The sequence below is a fragment of the Odocoileus virginianus genome, chromosome 26, assembly GCF_023699985.2.
Source record: "Odocoileus virginianus isolate 20LAN1187 ecotype Illinois chromosome 26, Ovbor_1.2, whole genome shotgun sequence".
Taxonomy (NCBI): Eukaryota; Metazoa; Chordata; class Mammalia; order Artiodactyla; family Cervidae; genus Odocoileus; species Odocoileus virginianus.
Genome location: NC_069699.1, coordinates 19,420,858 through 19,433,745, shown reverse-complemented (window position 1 = coordinate 19,433,745; position 12,888 = coordinate 19,420,858). Strand labels below are relative to the sequence as shown.

The 12,888-nt window shown below is 41.8% G+C and overlaps 1 protein-coding gene and 1 non-coding gene across 10 annotated transcripts in view; one reads left to right on the top strand and one right to left on the bottom strand.

Annotated features, from left to right (window-relative positions):
• Window positions 1–12,888, top strand: part of ITPR1 (inositol 1,4,5-trisphosphate receptor type 1) — a 344,659-nt gene that overhangs the window by 115,411 nt on the left and 216,360 nt on the right. For all 9 annotated transcript variants that reach the window (XM_070455631.1, XM_070455630.1, XM_070455627.1 and 6 more), the window contains exon 5: window positions 10,692–10,807. In XM_070455631.1, coding sequence (XP_070311732.1) covers window positions 10,692–10,807 — 116 coding nt within the window. The remainder of the gene's footprint in view (window positions 1–10,691; window positions 10,808–12,888) is intronic.
• On the bottom strand, window positions 12,054–12,244 carry LOC139031326 (U2 spliceosomal RNA). Its single transcript, XR_011483808.1, has one exon. It is a non-coding gene; the product is annotated as a U2 spliceosomal RNA (small nuclear RNA).

Genomic DNA, 12,888 nt, shown 5'->3' with positions numbered 1-12,888 from the left:
TAGGGGTGTGGGGGGGGGCGGAGAATTCTTGACTGTAAGACCTGGAAGATGATGTGCTACAATACCTGGAATATAGAGACCACAGATGCTGCCAGGGTTCCCCCAGCAGAGAACTAGAGATGATGCCCAGAGTGTCAGGACTGGTGCTGAGAAACCCTGGTGTGATCGTTTTGAGGGGAGGGGTCATCTTGAGGTGACTTCCTGGAGAATCGCTCCTCTAATAAGTCACTGTTTTGCATGGAAATGTGTTATGTCTTTCAGGCAGGTGTTCTGGAGGAGAGAAAAAGCTCAACAGTCATTTTTCTTGAGATATTTTGACTTGAAAAGGCTGTTTGATGGTAGGCTATGTTTGCTAGGATTAAAAACGTAAGTCAAGAAAACATAAGTCATGATATAAATGAAGACAGTAGGTTTTTTTCTGTATCTAGGTTAAATATATGACATCTTTGAGTGACTCTTGATTTGTTTATTTAGTTCCTTTTCACTGAATTAGGGTGAGTGAAAGGATCTCTTTGGAAGCAATCTCTTCACTGTGGGTATGCTTTAGTATGTAAAAAAAATTTTTTTTAAATATATGTATCTAGGGAGCGGTCCATGTGTTGCAGGGAAGGGGCTGGTTAGGGAACCCTGTGTTGGAAGCACAGAGGGACCCAGAGCTGGGTCACTAGGTCTGCAGTGGAGACCAGGAAAATAAAGGAACAGAGTAAGGCAAATGGGGCTATGTCTTCTGTTGGTTGTTGGTGTCCACTTGCCTTCTTGCCTCTCTGTGGAGAAATGAATACAACCCAGCAGTGACAGCTTTGCTCAGTTGACTAAGGGTGCCTCGAACACCACATGGAGAACATGGGCGGGAAGGGCACACGTGAGGTCAGAGGGTGATGGCTTCTTCCCCGGGTAGGGGTAAGGAGGAGGGCTGGCAGGTTGGCAGTATTAGCCTTTCTCTTCTAGACCATGGACCTGATCAGGAAGTCTGACCCACTTCACAGAAAGCAGGTTAATTCTGGGGGTGATGTGACTATACATTACAGATTTCTCCAGCTTCTCACTCTTCCTACATCATCCATCCCTTTTCCTGCCCTGCCCACTGGCCCGAGCAGTAGATGCTTCAGACACCCTGCAGTTACCTGTTGTCTTTTCTGTCTTCCTGAGGGCCCTCAGGGACCAGGTTTTCCAGCACCTAGAGGCTTAAGATGTGTTTGTTGAGTGAAATAGAAATCAAACTCAAGAGAAACATGTACACTTTCTTCATGTTACGGGAATTGCTGATGGCAAAAGTATTTTTCCAGGAGGATCTTGGAATGACCAACCCAATAGCTTATGTAAATCTTTTCGGGCCAGATGTTCAAGACCTTTTGAACACGCTCTTGTAGATGTGACATATCCTCAGAGGTTCACACATGCTGTAATTTTTGAAATAGCCAGGGCTGTGCACTGTGAGATTGCATTTTCCTCAAGAGAGACTGAGCATGTAGAGTTCTACGCAGCAAGGTTTTTAAGCCAAAGTCCCCAATTTTGTTTATTCATGCATCTGACATAGAGCTGGGCATCCTCTCTGCGCATTTCTTAACTTTATGACAATCCCATCCAGCTGCTTACTCATTTCCAAAATATACTGGTTTTCAGATAGGTTGACATATTATACCAGATTCCGTATATAACAGGCTTTTCTCCTTCCACCTTCCTTTTTTTTTTTTTTCTCTTTCTCTCTGTCCCTCCCTCTTTCCCTTCTTTTTTTCCTTCATTTCTTCTCTCTTCTTAAAAGTAGCCTTATTTTGAACTTGGTGAATATTTGATGGAGTTTTGTAGAAGGTTCACACTTGAACATAAATTTCATAGATGATTTTGAATATACAATATATCTTTTATTATAAAACATGTAAAGCACATATACAAATTGAGAGAATAATAGTTTGATGAACCTCCGTGTACCCTCTGCTGTTAACAATTCATGGTTCATCTCGTGTCATCTCTCTCCTCCCAGCTCGCTCTCCCCAATTATTTTGAAGCAAATGTCAGCCATCGTGGCCCTTCATTACGGATAACATTTTTCAGCTGCTTCCTATTAATGGTTTAAAGCCATATGAATAGAGCAGGGCATCAGTGGGGAAAAGCCCTCCTCGGCCAGAGTCCCTCTGGGCATCAGGCTCGGGGCCAGGCAATGCTCACTGCCCTCAGTGTCCAGTGTCCTGCAGTGAACAAATAACGGAGGCCCTTTGGGGAACCAGTGATGTCATCTCTCTTCCGCCCTTCCTCCTCTCCATTATGTACCAGCAAACACCCAGCCCCAACGCTGGCAAAACAAAGCATGTTTTCATAGCCACGGAAGTCAGACTCTATTGTTAACCTTTTACATGAAGGGAAAGTTTGGTTTTCTATTATCAGCAAGACCATCCTCCTTATTGTGAGAACAACTGCTACTTCATTTTTTCCCCCTTAAGGTGTTATACACACACACACACACACACACACAGATGCACAAATCTTAAATCTGAGTGCTGCTCAATTTTTAAATCCAAGTGTACCCCATGACCCTCATCCAGATCGAGATAGAACATCTCCAGCACCCCAGAAAGTGCCCCTTCTCCAAAGGGCACGGCAGAAATACCTCCCCTCCAAAGGTAACTGCTATTCTGACTGTTTAGCTATTGGTAAATTTTGCCTCTTTTTGAACATCATGTGAATGGATTCATTCAGTATAAATGGATTCTTTTTGCCTTGTTTTTTTTTCACTCCAAATAATGTTTGTGAAGTACATCCACGTTGTTCCGTGTAACAATAGCTTGTTTCTACTGCAGCATAACCATCCAGCATCGCAGTTTTGTGTGAAGACGTGATGTGTTTATCCATTCTGTCTTAGTGGCTAATATTTGTTCACTGTGTGCCATAATCTGTACTAAGTGCTTTAAGTGAAGTAGTTAATCTTTTAAGTTAGTTTGTGTTACCCATTGTGACTGTTGCCCTTGTATAGGCAAGAGATGAGCTAATTTCCCCCAGAGTCATACAACTAACATACAATAGAGCTGTTTAAACCAAGTCGTCCAGTTTCCAGACCAATGCCCAGCTCAGTGCTTCCGTATTGGGCTTTCTGTGACTTGTCTGACGTGATCTGTAAGCTTCCACAGACTAAAGCAGGCCTTCGGACTCTGTGGTCCGTGGGGATGACCTGTTTTCTAGAGGAAGACCCGTGGACACAGAGAGCTTTAGTAACCTGGCCATGGCTGCTCAGCTAGTGAGTGGTGGAGCCAGGGCTGGAATCCTGGCTTCCAGATTCCCTGTCTCTTATTTTTGTTGGCATTTGTTTATTTCCTTCACCAGCAGAGTGCAATATGTTTTATCACTCGATGGGTCAGCTCACACTTTTGATTGCAAACAACAGAAACTGACTAACCTAAGCCAAAGAGGAAGTCATTGGGAGAATATTGATCACTCGCAGAGTCAGTAGGGCGACAGGGAACCAGACTGAGGTGCTGAGAGAAGCAGGCTCTTGACAGTTCCCTGGACATCCGGCCCTGCTCCCACAAGCAGTCTTTAACTTGCGCTGGGACGTCGTATCCATCTGTCCAGGTGCAGAGGCCAGGACAGAGGCTCTCGCTGTCTAAGTGGAGACAGCTTCCTGTGTTCCCTGGAAGGGATTGCTGGTCCCTTTTTTCAACCACAATGGGAAGTGGCCTTGCCTTCCCCATTAATTTTTTACTTTTCTTCTCTGGGTTAAAGTTGATCTATATTCAGTAATCCTTGCAAAAAGGTAAATCAAAATTGAATTGGCCAAGCTCAGTGATGACCTAGATGGGTGGTATGGTAAGGAGGTGATATATGTATAATAAGACTGATTAACTTTGTGGTTCAGCAGAAACAAACACAGCATTGTAAGGCAGTTATACTCCAATAAAAAAAAAAAAATTTTAATTGGCCAGGCCAAGGAGGTCAAAAAGGGAAGTTTCTCCCTACATTTCTGGTTTTTTAATGTGTTTATGAATGATGGTTCTGCAACCAGGAAAGATGATAAAGCTTACAGGATAGCAACCGTGGGGGTCCTCAGTCTAAAAAAGCATCTGGTCACTTAACATGGGAAAAAATTACCTTGTTGTCCTTTGTTCCTCAGGAACAGTGTCTGTTTTCTGCAGACAAGTAATGGAAGGTTGATTTGGCAGTTCCATTTGGAAAATGTCACCAGACTTCAAAGAGCTGCTGCTGTCCTGGCTTGGGAAATGTGGTTCGCGTGCAACAGGCACAACAATGTGCTGTGCTGGCTTCCTCTTTAAGTGAAGTGGGCTTAATTACTTGTTTGTGAAAGGCTTTTGCTGGAAGTAAGAGGTTTTCCTTTTGTGAACTTCCATTGAAGACTGTTCTTCCACCTTGAGTGTCCACTCATTCATTTATTGATCCTGAATTTACTGAGTACACTTGAGACAGGATGATACAAAAGTCTACTAAGATGATACAGAAGTCTACTAAGATGATAAGGTCTACTGTCCTGAAACTGTTGGTCTTGTAAGTCGAGTTGTGAAAGTCCTTAACACCCAACAATTTTTGTTTTCCCCTTTCATTGCTTCTTTGGACTGTTCAGTCCCTTGGTGGGAAATTAACATTCCCCTTTCTCTTTGTTGATCACATCCTCAGTGCCTTCTGAAATGTTTATTCTGTTGCCTCTTAACCTTTTTCAAAAGAAGATATGTATGATCAACACTTAAAATTTTTCTTATTTGAGTTCATGTAAATTTACCCTTGATTTCTCCCTATATAAAATTGCATTTATGTATGCTGGCTGAATTAAGTTTTTTTTTTTTTAAATAACTTGTTGACTATTGGTCTCTTTGATCAGTGAGGTGGGTTACAAGAGCTCAGATTCTTTGCAATAAGGGACTGTGTTTGCCTAGTTAACTGCCACCACGTCAGCCAGGGGGTGGGGTAAGAGAGTGAAACGGGTGCTTGGCAAACGAGGACAGACTGCAGCAGGGGTTGGTTCCATCTTTAGCAAACTCATTTCTTCTTCCTGAGCATTCAACTGAAGTGCATTTCTTAGTTCCTGGATCATGGAGGGGTAGAAGGGTCGTGTGATTGGTTATCACTGATGACCTGTGAGCACGAGTATATTTCTTTCAGGCCAATGAGCTCAAGAGAAGATGTGCCTTCTCATGGATCTTTTTCGTAGAGAATCCTTCCACATACCAAAGTGTGAGATCTGGTGACCTAGGAAAGATTTCTCAGAAATGTTATATCTGGCAGAGAGTTGCTGGATTATATTGTAGATTATATGTTGCCTTTTATCACCCTGTAGTGTAAAATGATATCTCAGTATGATATTGAACTGTGCTTTAGTATTAAAAGGTCATTTATAAAAGTTAAAGACTTTCATGGGTACGTGGGTTGGAGGAGGAATTGCTTCATAGATACAGGTTTTCCTCTTGGGAGTGATTAAAATGTCTCAGAACTTAGAAGTGGTGATTGTACAACATTGGGAATGCATGGAATGCCGCAGAATTGTTCACTTGAAACCAGTTAATTTTATGTGAATTGAGCCAAAAAAGTCAAATATTGATAAAGTGCAGAATAAAAATAACACTCCTATGTCTGGCACCTCACGCCTTCCCACTTTGTAGAGGCAACAACTTAAAACATGTTGACATTTTCTTTTGGTATTTACCACTGTATTTCTGGATGATGTGTGTCTCTTCATGTCTGTAGATTAATCTCTTTTAAATATCACCTGTTCACGCCCTGTTATTATAGATGAGGGTGGCTTCTGACACCTCCTTGTGCACCCTCCATCCTCCAGGTAAAATTATATCACATCTTCTGGCTAAATTTATATCTAGTGTTAGCTTTTTATGACTGTGAGTGTTGCTCACTATTGAGCTAAAGACATACTAGATTTTTTTAAAAAGTTATTGAAGTATGGTTGATATACAATGTTTTGTTAGTTTCAAGTATATGACAGAGTGACTCAGAGATACGCAGACACACACGTTCTTTTTTAGATTCTTCTCCATTATAGATTATTAAAAGGTATTGAATATATAAACAAAGATGGAAAGAGGATCCCTCCATCGATTGATTCCACCCATCCATCTTCTTTCTATGTTCATTTATTCCAACTTGGGAAGATGTATTTAAGATTCTTAGGAGATGAACTTGCATTTTTTTGTTTTTAATTTTCATTGTATTGGGGATTTGTTGGGGGAAGGGGAAAAGGAGAGGGGATGTGTTTATTCTGTCCTCTGAAAACTAACTTTGTATCAAGTTCAAGCCTTTGTAAGCCTCAGTTAACATATTCTCTAGGTTTAGTTACATCTCCCGAGCCAGAGTGGGTCACTGCATTGTATTTGTCCTACTGATTTTTCCTCAGCTCTCCTCTCCTCTCTACGGCACCCCATCCTTCCTTCTCTTCTGCCCCCATCACCTTAAATTACTGGCTGTCCTGTATTTTCAGTTGACAGACAGCCCTCTGAACATTTCATCTTGGTTGTCTCATACACATGTCAAACCAAGCATAGCCAAAAGAAGATTCTTGACTTCTCCTCTAAATCCACCCCTTCCTTTCTTAGTAGGCACCATGACCAAGAAGAAAGCTCCCATAGAAACATAAATCAGGTTCTTCTTTGCTTAAAGTCCTTTGCTACTTTCCCACTGCTTTTGTAGGACAGGCATTGCCTCCCCGCAGCCCACCTACAGAACAGTTACAAGTGTCTGCTGTCAGGGACCTTCCATTCTAGAGTTCAAGGTTGTGGAGGACAGTGAGGACCTGGGTTTCAGCTGTTCTTCCAGCAGACTTTCTTTTCTCACTGAGTCTGATGTGTGTCCCCTCCGAGGTTGGCTGCTTGGCCTTCTCACCCCACCCCGGGACCGCTTACATTAAGGTGGGCTCCGAGCACCCTGGGGCTCCCCTTACTCCTGTCTTCCCCAGCCGAGCACCACAGTCCTCAGGTCATGGTTAACACATCTGCTGAGCAGTTGATTATTCTCCCTCCTGCTGAGTTCTGGAATGCTCCCTGAGCCATGGAGGACCACCTCTGGCCCCTCTCCAGGCCACGCGCCCTCTAACTCTTACCCCAGCCCTTCCATTCAGCTGACTCCTCCTTTGCCGGCCCAATGTGGCATCTGCTAAAACTTAAGAATATTCCAAAGTAATCTTTTGAAAGCTGAGTTTAGTTTATTCTTCAAAGACCTGAAAAAAAACACTTGTCACATAAGAGATCTTTGTGACATTTCTTTGGGGCGAAATCAAATCGCAGTGTGTGTATGTGTGTGTGTGTGTGTGTGTACATGCAGATATATAGACACACATGCATACCTGCTTCCCCCAAATAGGTACAACTCTTGCACTGGATTTCCTATATTTATGCATTTCTATACTTAGCACAGTATTACGATCCAGCAGAACTTTCATTTCGTCCTGTTGTGCTGTCCAAATAGCAAAGGGCAGTACAGAGCCACTGAAGTGCAGAATTTCAGAAGGTTACTTTAACATCCCATTTGAATTGCTTAATTTAATTTTCACTTTGAATCAGTTGCTAAGCAACTGGGAAGGCAGGACCAAATCAGCAAGGCTAATTTGGTTCTGTTACTAGTGTGTTAGCATCGCTTGTATTTACATAGATGGTTAGTTGTAAAAATGCTTAACCCAGTACAGTGCTCTGTTTTATCCAAGAAAAATAGTTGTTCTGGAAGTTAGAGAAAGACTGATTGGATTGATAGTGCTTCCGTTCACATTCCCATCTTAGGTGAATGGGAATTATCTGAAATTTTGAGCCTGTTGGTAGTCCATTGGTTTGTTAAGTAGGGTGCTTGACTTGGCTGTACTGTAAACAGTTGTAAAAGGATGCTATCCATTGCATGTTAATTCCTTGATATTATAGATCTGGTTGATCCTCAAATCAACTTAATTAAATTATTGAGGCGGTGGTAATGCATACCGTTTACTATCCTCATATGAATTGTTTGAGAGGAAAAAAAACAGACAATTTTCTCAGTATCTTCTTACTGATGAAAATTGGAATTATTAACCTCAATTGACCCATAAAATAAATCATATATCAAATATGAATACTGGTGACTTAAATGTTTTGAATGTTTTTGTGTGATGTCATACGCTTATCAAGGAAGTCACCGTGGCCCAGTACACATATGCCACCCTCTATCCTGTGTCAAAGATAAGACGTTTAATGCTGGCCAGTGGTCTCATGGTTGTGTGTGATTGTTCTCAGGGCAAATGGAGAGTTCACATGGTTCAAACTGGTAGAAAAACTGTGTCGTTCAGTGATGTTGTGAAGTTGCCAGTCATAGAGTAAATAACAACGACCTGTGACTTTCATTGGAGATGGAGAGAGCAGTCCTATCTTTTAAACCAGTTTCCTGCCCTGCCCTTTGTTCTGTAAAGACCTGGATAATGTCTTTCACATGTAGATGAATTGTATTCTTGATAAAGATGGCTTTTATATTTACCTTATAGCTGCTTGTGACTACATAGAAATATGTAGTGAAGAAGGAGACTTGTAGAAATAGGAAAGTACCTTCTATTTCTACAGTTACATGATTTCAGTTTTTTTCTGAATGATGTCACCTATTTGTACTGTGCTTAATAAAAGTTCATTGATTCCAACTAGAAGAAAGGGTGGTCTGAATTAGAGGAAAGTCTTAGTGTCTATGGGCTTCCCAGGTGGCGCAGTGGTAAAGAATCCACTTGCCAATGAAGGAGACACAAGAGACGTGGGTTCGTTCCTCGGTCCAGGAAGATCCAGTGGAAAAGGAACCCACTCCAGTGTTCTTCTCTGGGAAATTCCACATGAACAGAGGAGCCTGCTGGCTCCAGTCCATGGGGTCACAAAGAGCTGGACATGACTGAGCACAGATACTTAGTGTCTATGTATTTGAGAGCAAATGAGTATTTCTCACTTTGAGATCGTTGTTTGGCTAACACAGTGACTAGGTACTTACTTATCCTGTCAGAAAATGTTTCTGTGGACAGATAAGAATAAGTGTACAGTTAGGAGACTGAATTTCTTTAAAGGCTTGGTCTGATCTACTTTCTGAGTACAGTTCTTCCAGATCTGGGTGTTAATTCCAAATTTATTTACTCTATAAATACCATTTGAAAATCCTTTATATGAAATGAAAGAATTTTTAGGGAGTGAGTATAAATTTTAATATTAGTTTTTTAGAAGTTATTTTTAAACTTTTTTGATGGCATATCCCTGTGAAAAATGTTACACAAAAATATCCCTAAACTTTGTGTATGTATGTATGTTTAAAAGTTATATACATGTGTTAGTGTACTAATGTATACTTTCTAAAAACAAGCAGGAAAATAGACAATGAAAAAGATTACGATTAAACAAAATAATGTGGTGTCCTCTTAATCATGATTAGCGTGTTATCAGGTATATCTTAAAGCACGTGAATGCTTTGAGTAAAGTTTATCATTAGAGGCAACATGTTAAGTATTTTAAAACAACTTTTAATATCTGGGTGTCTTTTTTTTTTAGACCTCCTTAGGTCATCATTATTTTTCCTTTTTCTGGTTGCACTGGGGTTTGCACTGCTAGTGTCTTTGATGTTTTTATTTCATTACAGGTATCTTTTGAAACCACTAGTCCATTTTGTGAGTTAGTTCTACTGTATGTGCTAAGTTGCTTCAGTTGTGTCTGACTCTCTGAGACTCCATGGTCTGTACCCTACCAGGCTCCTCTGTCCATAGGATTGTCCAGGCAAAAATACTGGAGTGGGTTGCCATTTCCTTCTCCAGGGGTCTTCCTGACTCAGGAATTGAACCTGTAACTCTTATGTCTCCTGCATTGGCAGTTGGGTTCTTTACCTCTAGCTCCATCTTCTACTACATAAAACAGTGTAAAAAGTCATAAGCCCAGGCATCCCTAAACGGAAGCATATCACCATGTACTGAGAAAGAGGGACAAGGTACAGAATGTCTGCGTGCAGGTTTGTTTATTTCCTTCCTAGTCCCCAGAGAATTAAAACAACACTCAAGAAACCATTGCCCAGGGAGGTGCCTCCTAATAAACTTCTGTTTTTCTAAAAATTTTGTTACATTGATGAGAGTTGGATTTATATCCAGAAATGCTTGTATATACTGTTATTGCATATGATGCAAAGAGCTGACTTACTGGAAAAGACCCTGATGCTGGGAAAGATTGAGGGCATGAGAAGAAGTGGGTGACAGAGGATGAGATGGTTGGATGGCATCACCAACTCAGTGGACATGAGTTTGAGCAGCTCTGGGAGATAGTGAAGGACAGAGAAGCCTGGGGTGCTGCAGTTTATGGGGTTGCAAAGAGTCGGACACAACTTAGTGACTGAACAACAGCAGCTGTTGTTGCATGTAGTGAGAATATTTCCCTTAAATTTGTTCATTATAAGGGAAAGGAGATAACTCTAGGGCAGCATCAGGAGTCCTGGATTTGGACTCTGAGTCCCAACTGTGCTACTTACTGGCTGTGTGACAACAAACAGTTGACTTTCTAAAAGTTTCATTTTCCTCATCTGTATTCTCACATGATGGTGATGAGAATTAACCATCAAAGGAGAGGTTTGTAAAAGGGCTTTGTAACTTGTCACTTATATTTACATATAATTTATAATGCTTTAATGAAATAGAAGGAGAAAGTTTTTTCCATAGGTTGAGTGTATATATGTACATCCTCAGTGACAATTTTTTTGCTTGTTTGTTTCACTTCTAGATTGCCTCTTTAAACTATGTCCCATGAATCGCTACTCTGCCCAGAAGCAGTTCTGGAAGGCTGCTAAGCCAGGAGCCAACAGTACAACCGACGCAGTGCTGCTCAACAAATTGCATGTACGTGCCGGGGCGGGACTCCGTGGCGAGGCCTCCCGAGCCGCCATGTGGCTGTGCCTGGGTGGAATGGGCTGGGAAAATGAGTCCTGCAGCCCTTCAGCTCTGGGTGCTGACTCCATATGTTCTTTGATAAAGGGATCAAAGGGATCCTCTGTGATCCTAAGGAAAGGTGGGTCTTGGTCATCCTGAGATGTCTTGAGAGTTACTTTTCTTGATCATTTCTTTTTTTTTTTTCTCAGCCATTTCCTTTTCAGAATGGCTTTAAGTAGAGTGTTGGTTATGAGCACAAGCTCAGCAAGCAAACTGCCTAGATTTGAATGCTCGCTCCACCCCTCACCAACTGCTCATCTTGACTGAGTTACTTGGCTGTTTTGTGCCTCTGTTAGCTCATCTGTAAAATGGGAATGATAACAACATCCACATCAAGAGGTTGTTGTGAGGATTACATGAAATGAACCATGAAAGGTTCTTGTCAACAGTGCCTGCCACATAAGTGCTCAGTAGATTTTTAGCTACTATCATTGTATTTATCTTGGCTATTGGTTGGGATATCAAAGAGATGCTCATTCCACAGCCGCCGTGCTGTGTGACCATAAGCAAATTTTTGAGCCTCTCTGAGCCTGTTTTTCCATCTGTCAAATGATGACATGATTCTTCTAGTGTCTAGATAACCTAATTCTTCTGTGAGGCTTATCTGTGTGGAACTTCTTTGCAGTGTAGAAAAGAAAGATATGACATATATCCAATGTGGTATTATTGAAATTTCAGTCCATTCCACATCCCCCTATTCTGCTTTATTTTTCTGCTTGTCACTTCCCATGATCTTTCCAATTTACTTATTAGCTGTCTACACCAACTAGGATGTGAACTACACAAGGACAGAAATTTGTGTCCGGTTCACTGTATCCCTCTCCCTCTTGTCTGCAACATGTGGGGCACTCAAATATTTACTAACTCGATTTTTAAAGATCTTTCTCAGGCGATGATAATCAAGGACGTACAGTATCTGTGAGCACGTGGGGCTCATGCCTGCCCGGTTTGCGACCAATAAGTGGCAAAGTCACGGCCACCTGCACTGGGTAAGGTGGGACTCACAGAAGGGACTCCTTTACTCAGCACATGCTGTGTTAGATGGGGCTGAGGGCTTCAGGCGTGATGAGAAGACCAGGTCCCTGATATCCCTGAGCTGAGCCTCTCGTGTGAGGACACGCACGCACACACTGGCTTTATTTTTTTTTTTTCTTTTTTTTGGTGCACCGTTCCTGGAAGTACTGCAATACCAGGTCAATGCGTGGAGTGGACGGAGCAAGCTCCTATTCCAACTCCCTGCTCCAAAAATCCATTTAATATATTGTCCTCGGATAGAGGACGTATCAGATATTAAACTGATAAGAACAGATACTACACTTGATCTTAGCCAAAAGGCCGAGAAGTGATCACACTGGCTTTAAAATGAAGCGCAGACCTTGCGGCTGCTATGCCCTCTGAGGCATCTGAACTGTTCTCACTATACTCTGGCCAGACTCACTCTCTTTCCTTTCATTGCATTTGTTTTGAAGCACCACAGACTCTTAACAGTCTCAGGACATTAGCACTTACAGCTTATCCTGTTGGGAACATCCTTCTCCTGACTTTGTCTCAGTTAAGATCTCTGCCTCCTTCGTCTCTCAGAGCAAGTTATCTCAGCAGTCTCTCTCTTCACCTCCTTATCTAACCATTGTCTTGCTTACTTCCCTGCTTCATGCACCGTGTTTATATCTTTCTTGGCACTGATCACAGTCTGCAATTATATTTAATAGTCCCCTTAATTATCATCTGTCACTCAGTAGAATGTCAGCGCCACAAGATGAGGAGCAGTGTCTGTCTAGTTTCCCACTGTATCCCCAGTGCCTTGTAATAGCGTTTGGCACATAGTAAGTGCTCATGAAATATTTCATGAATGGATGAAAATAACACTGTGCTCAGTGACGGTGGTAAAGCTCTGCAGTGTCTCCCCTTCTGGGAGCTTAATAGCTGACTAAGAAATAGAGGTAGTAACACAGCTGTGGCAAATACTATCATAGGGTAAACCACCAAAGCTT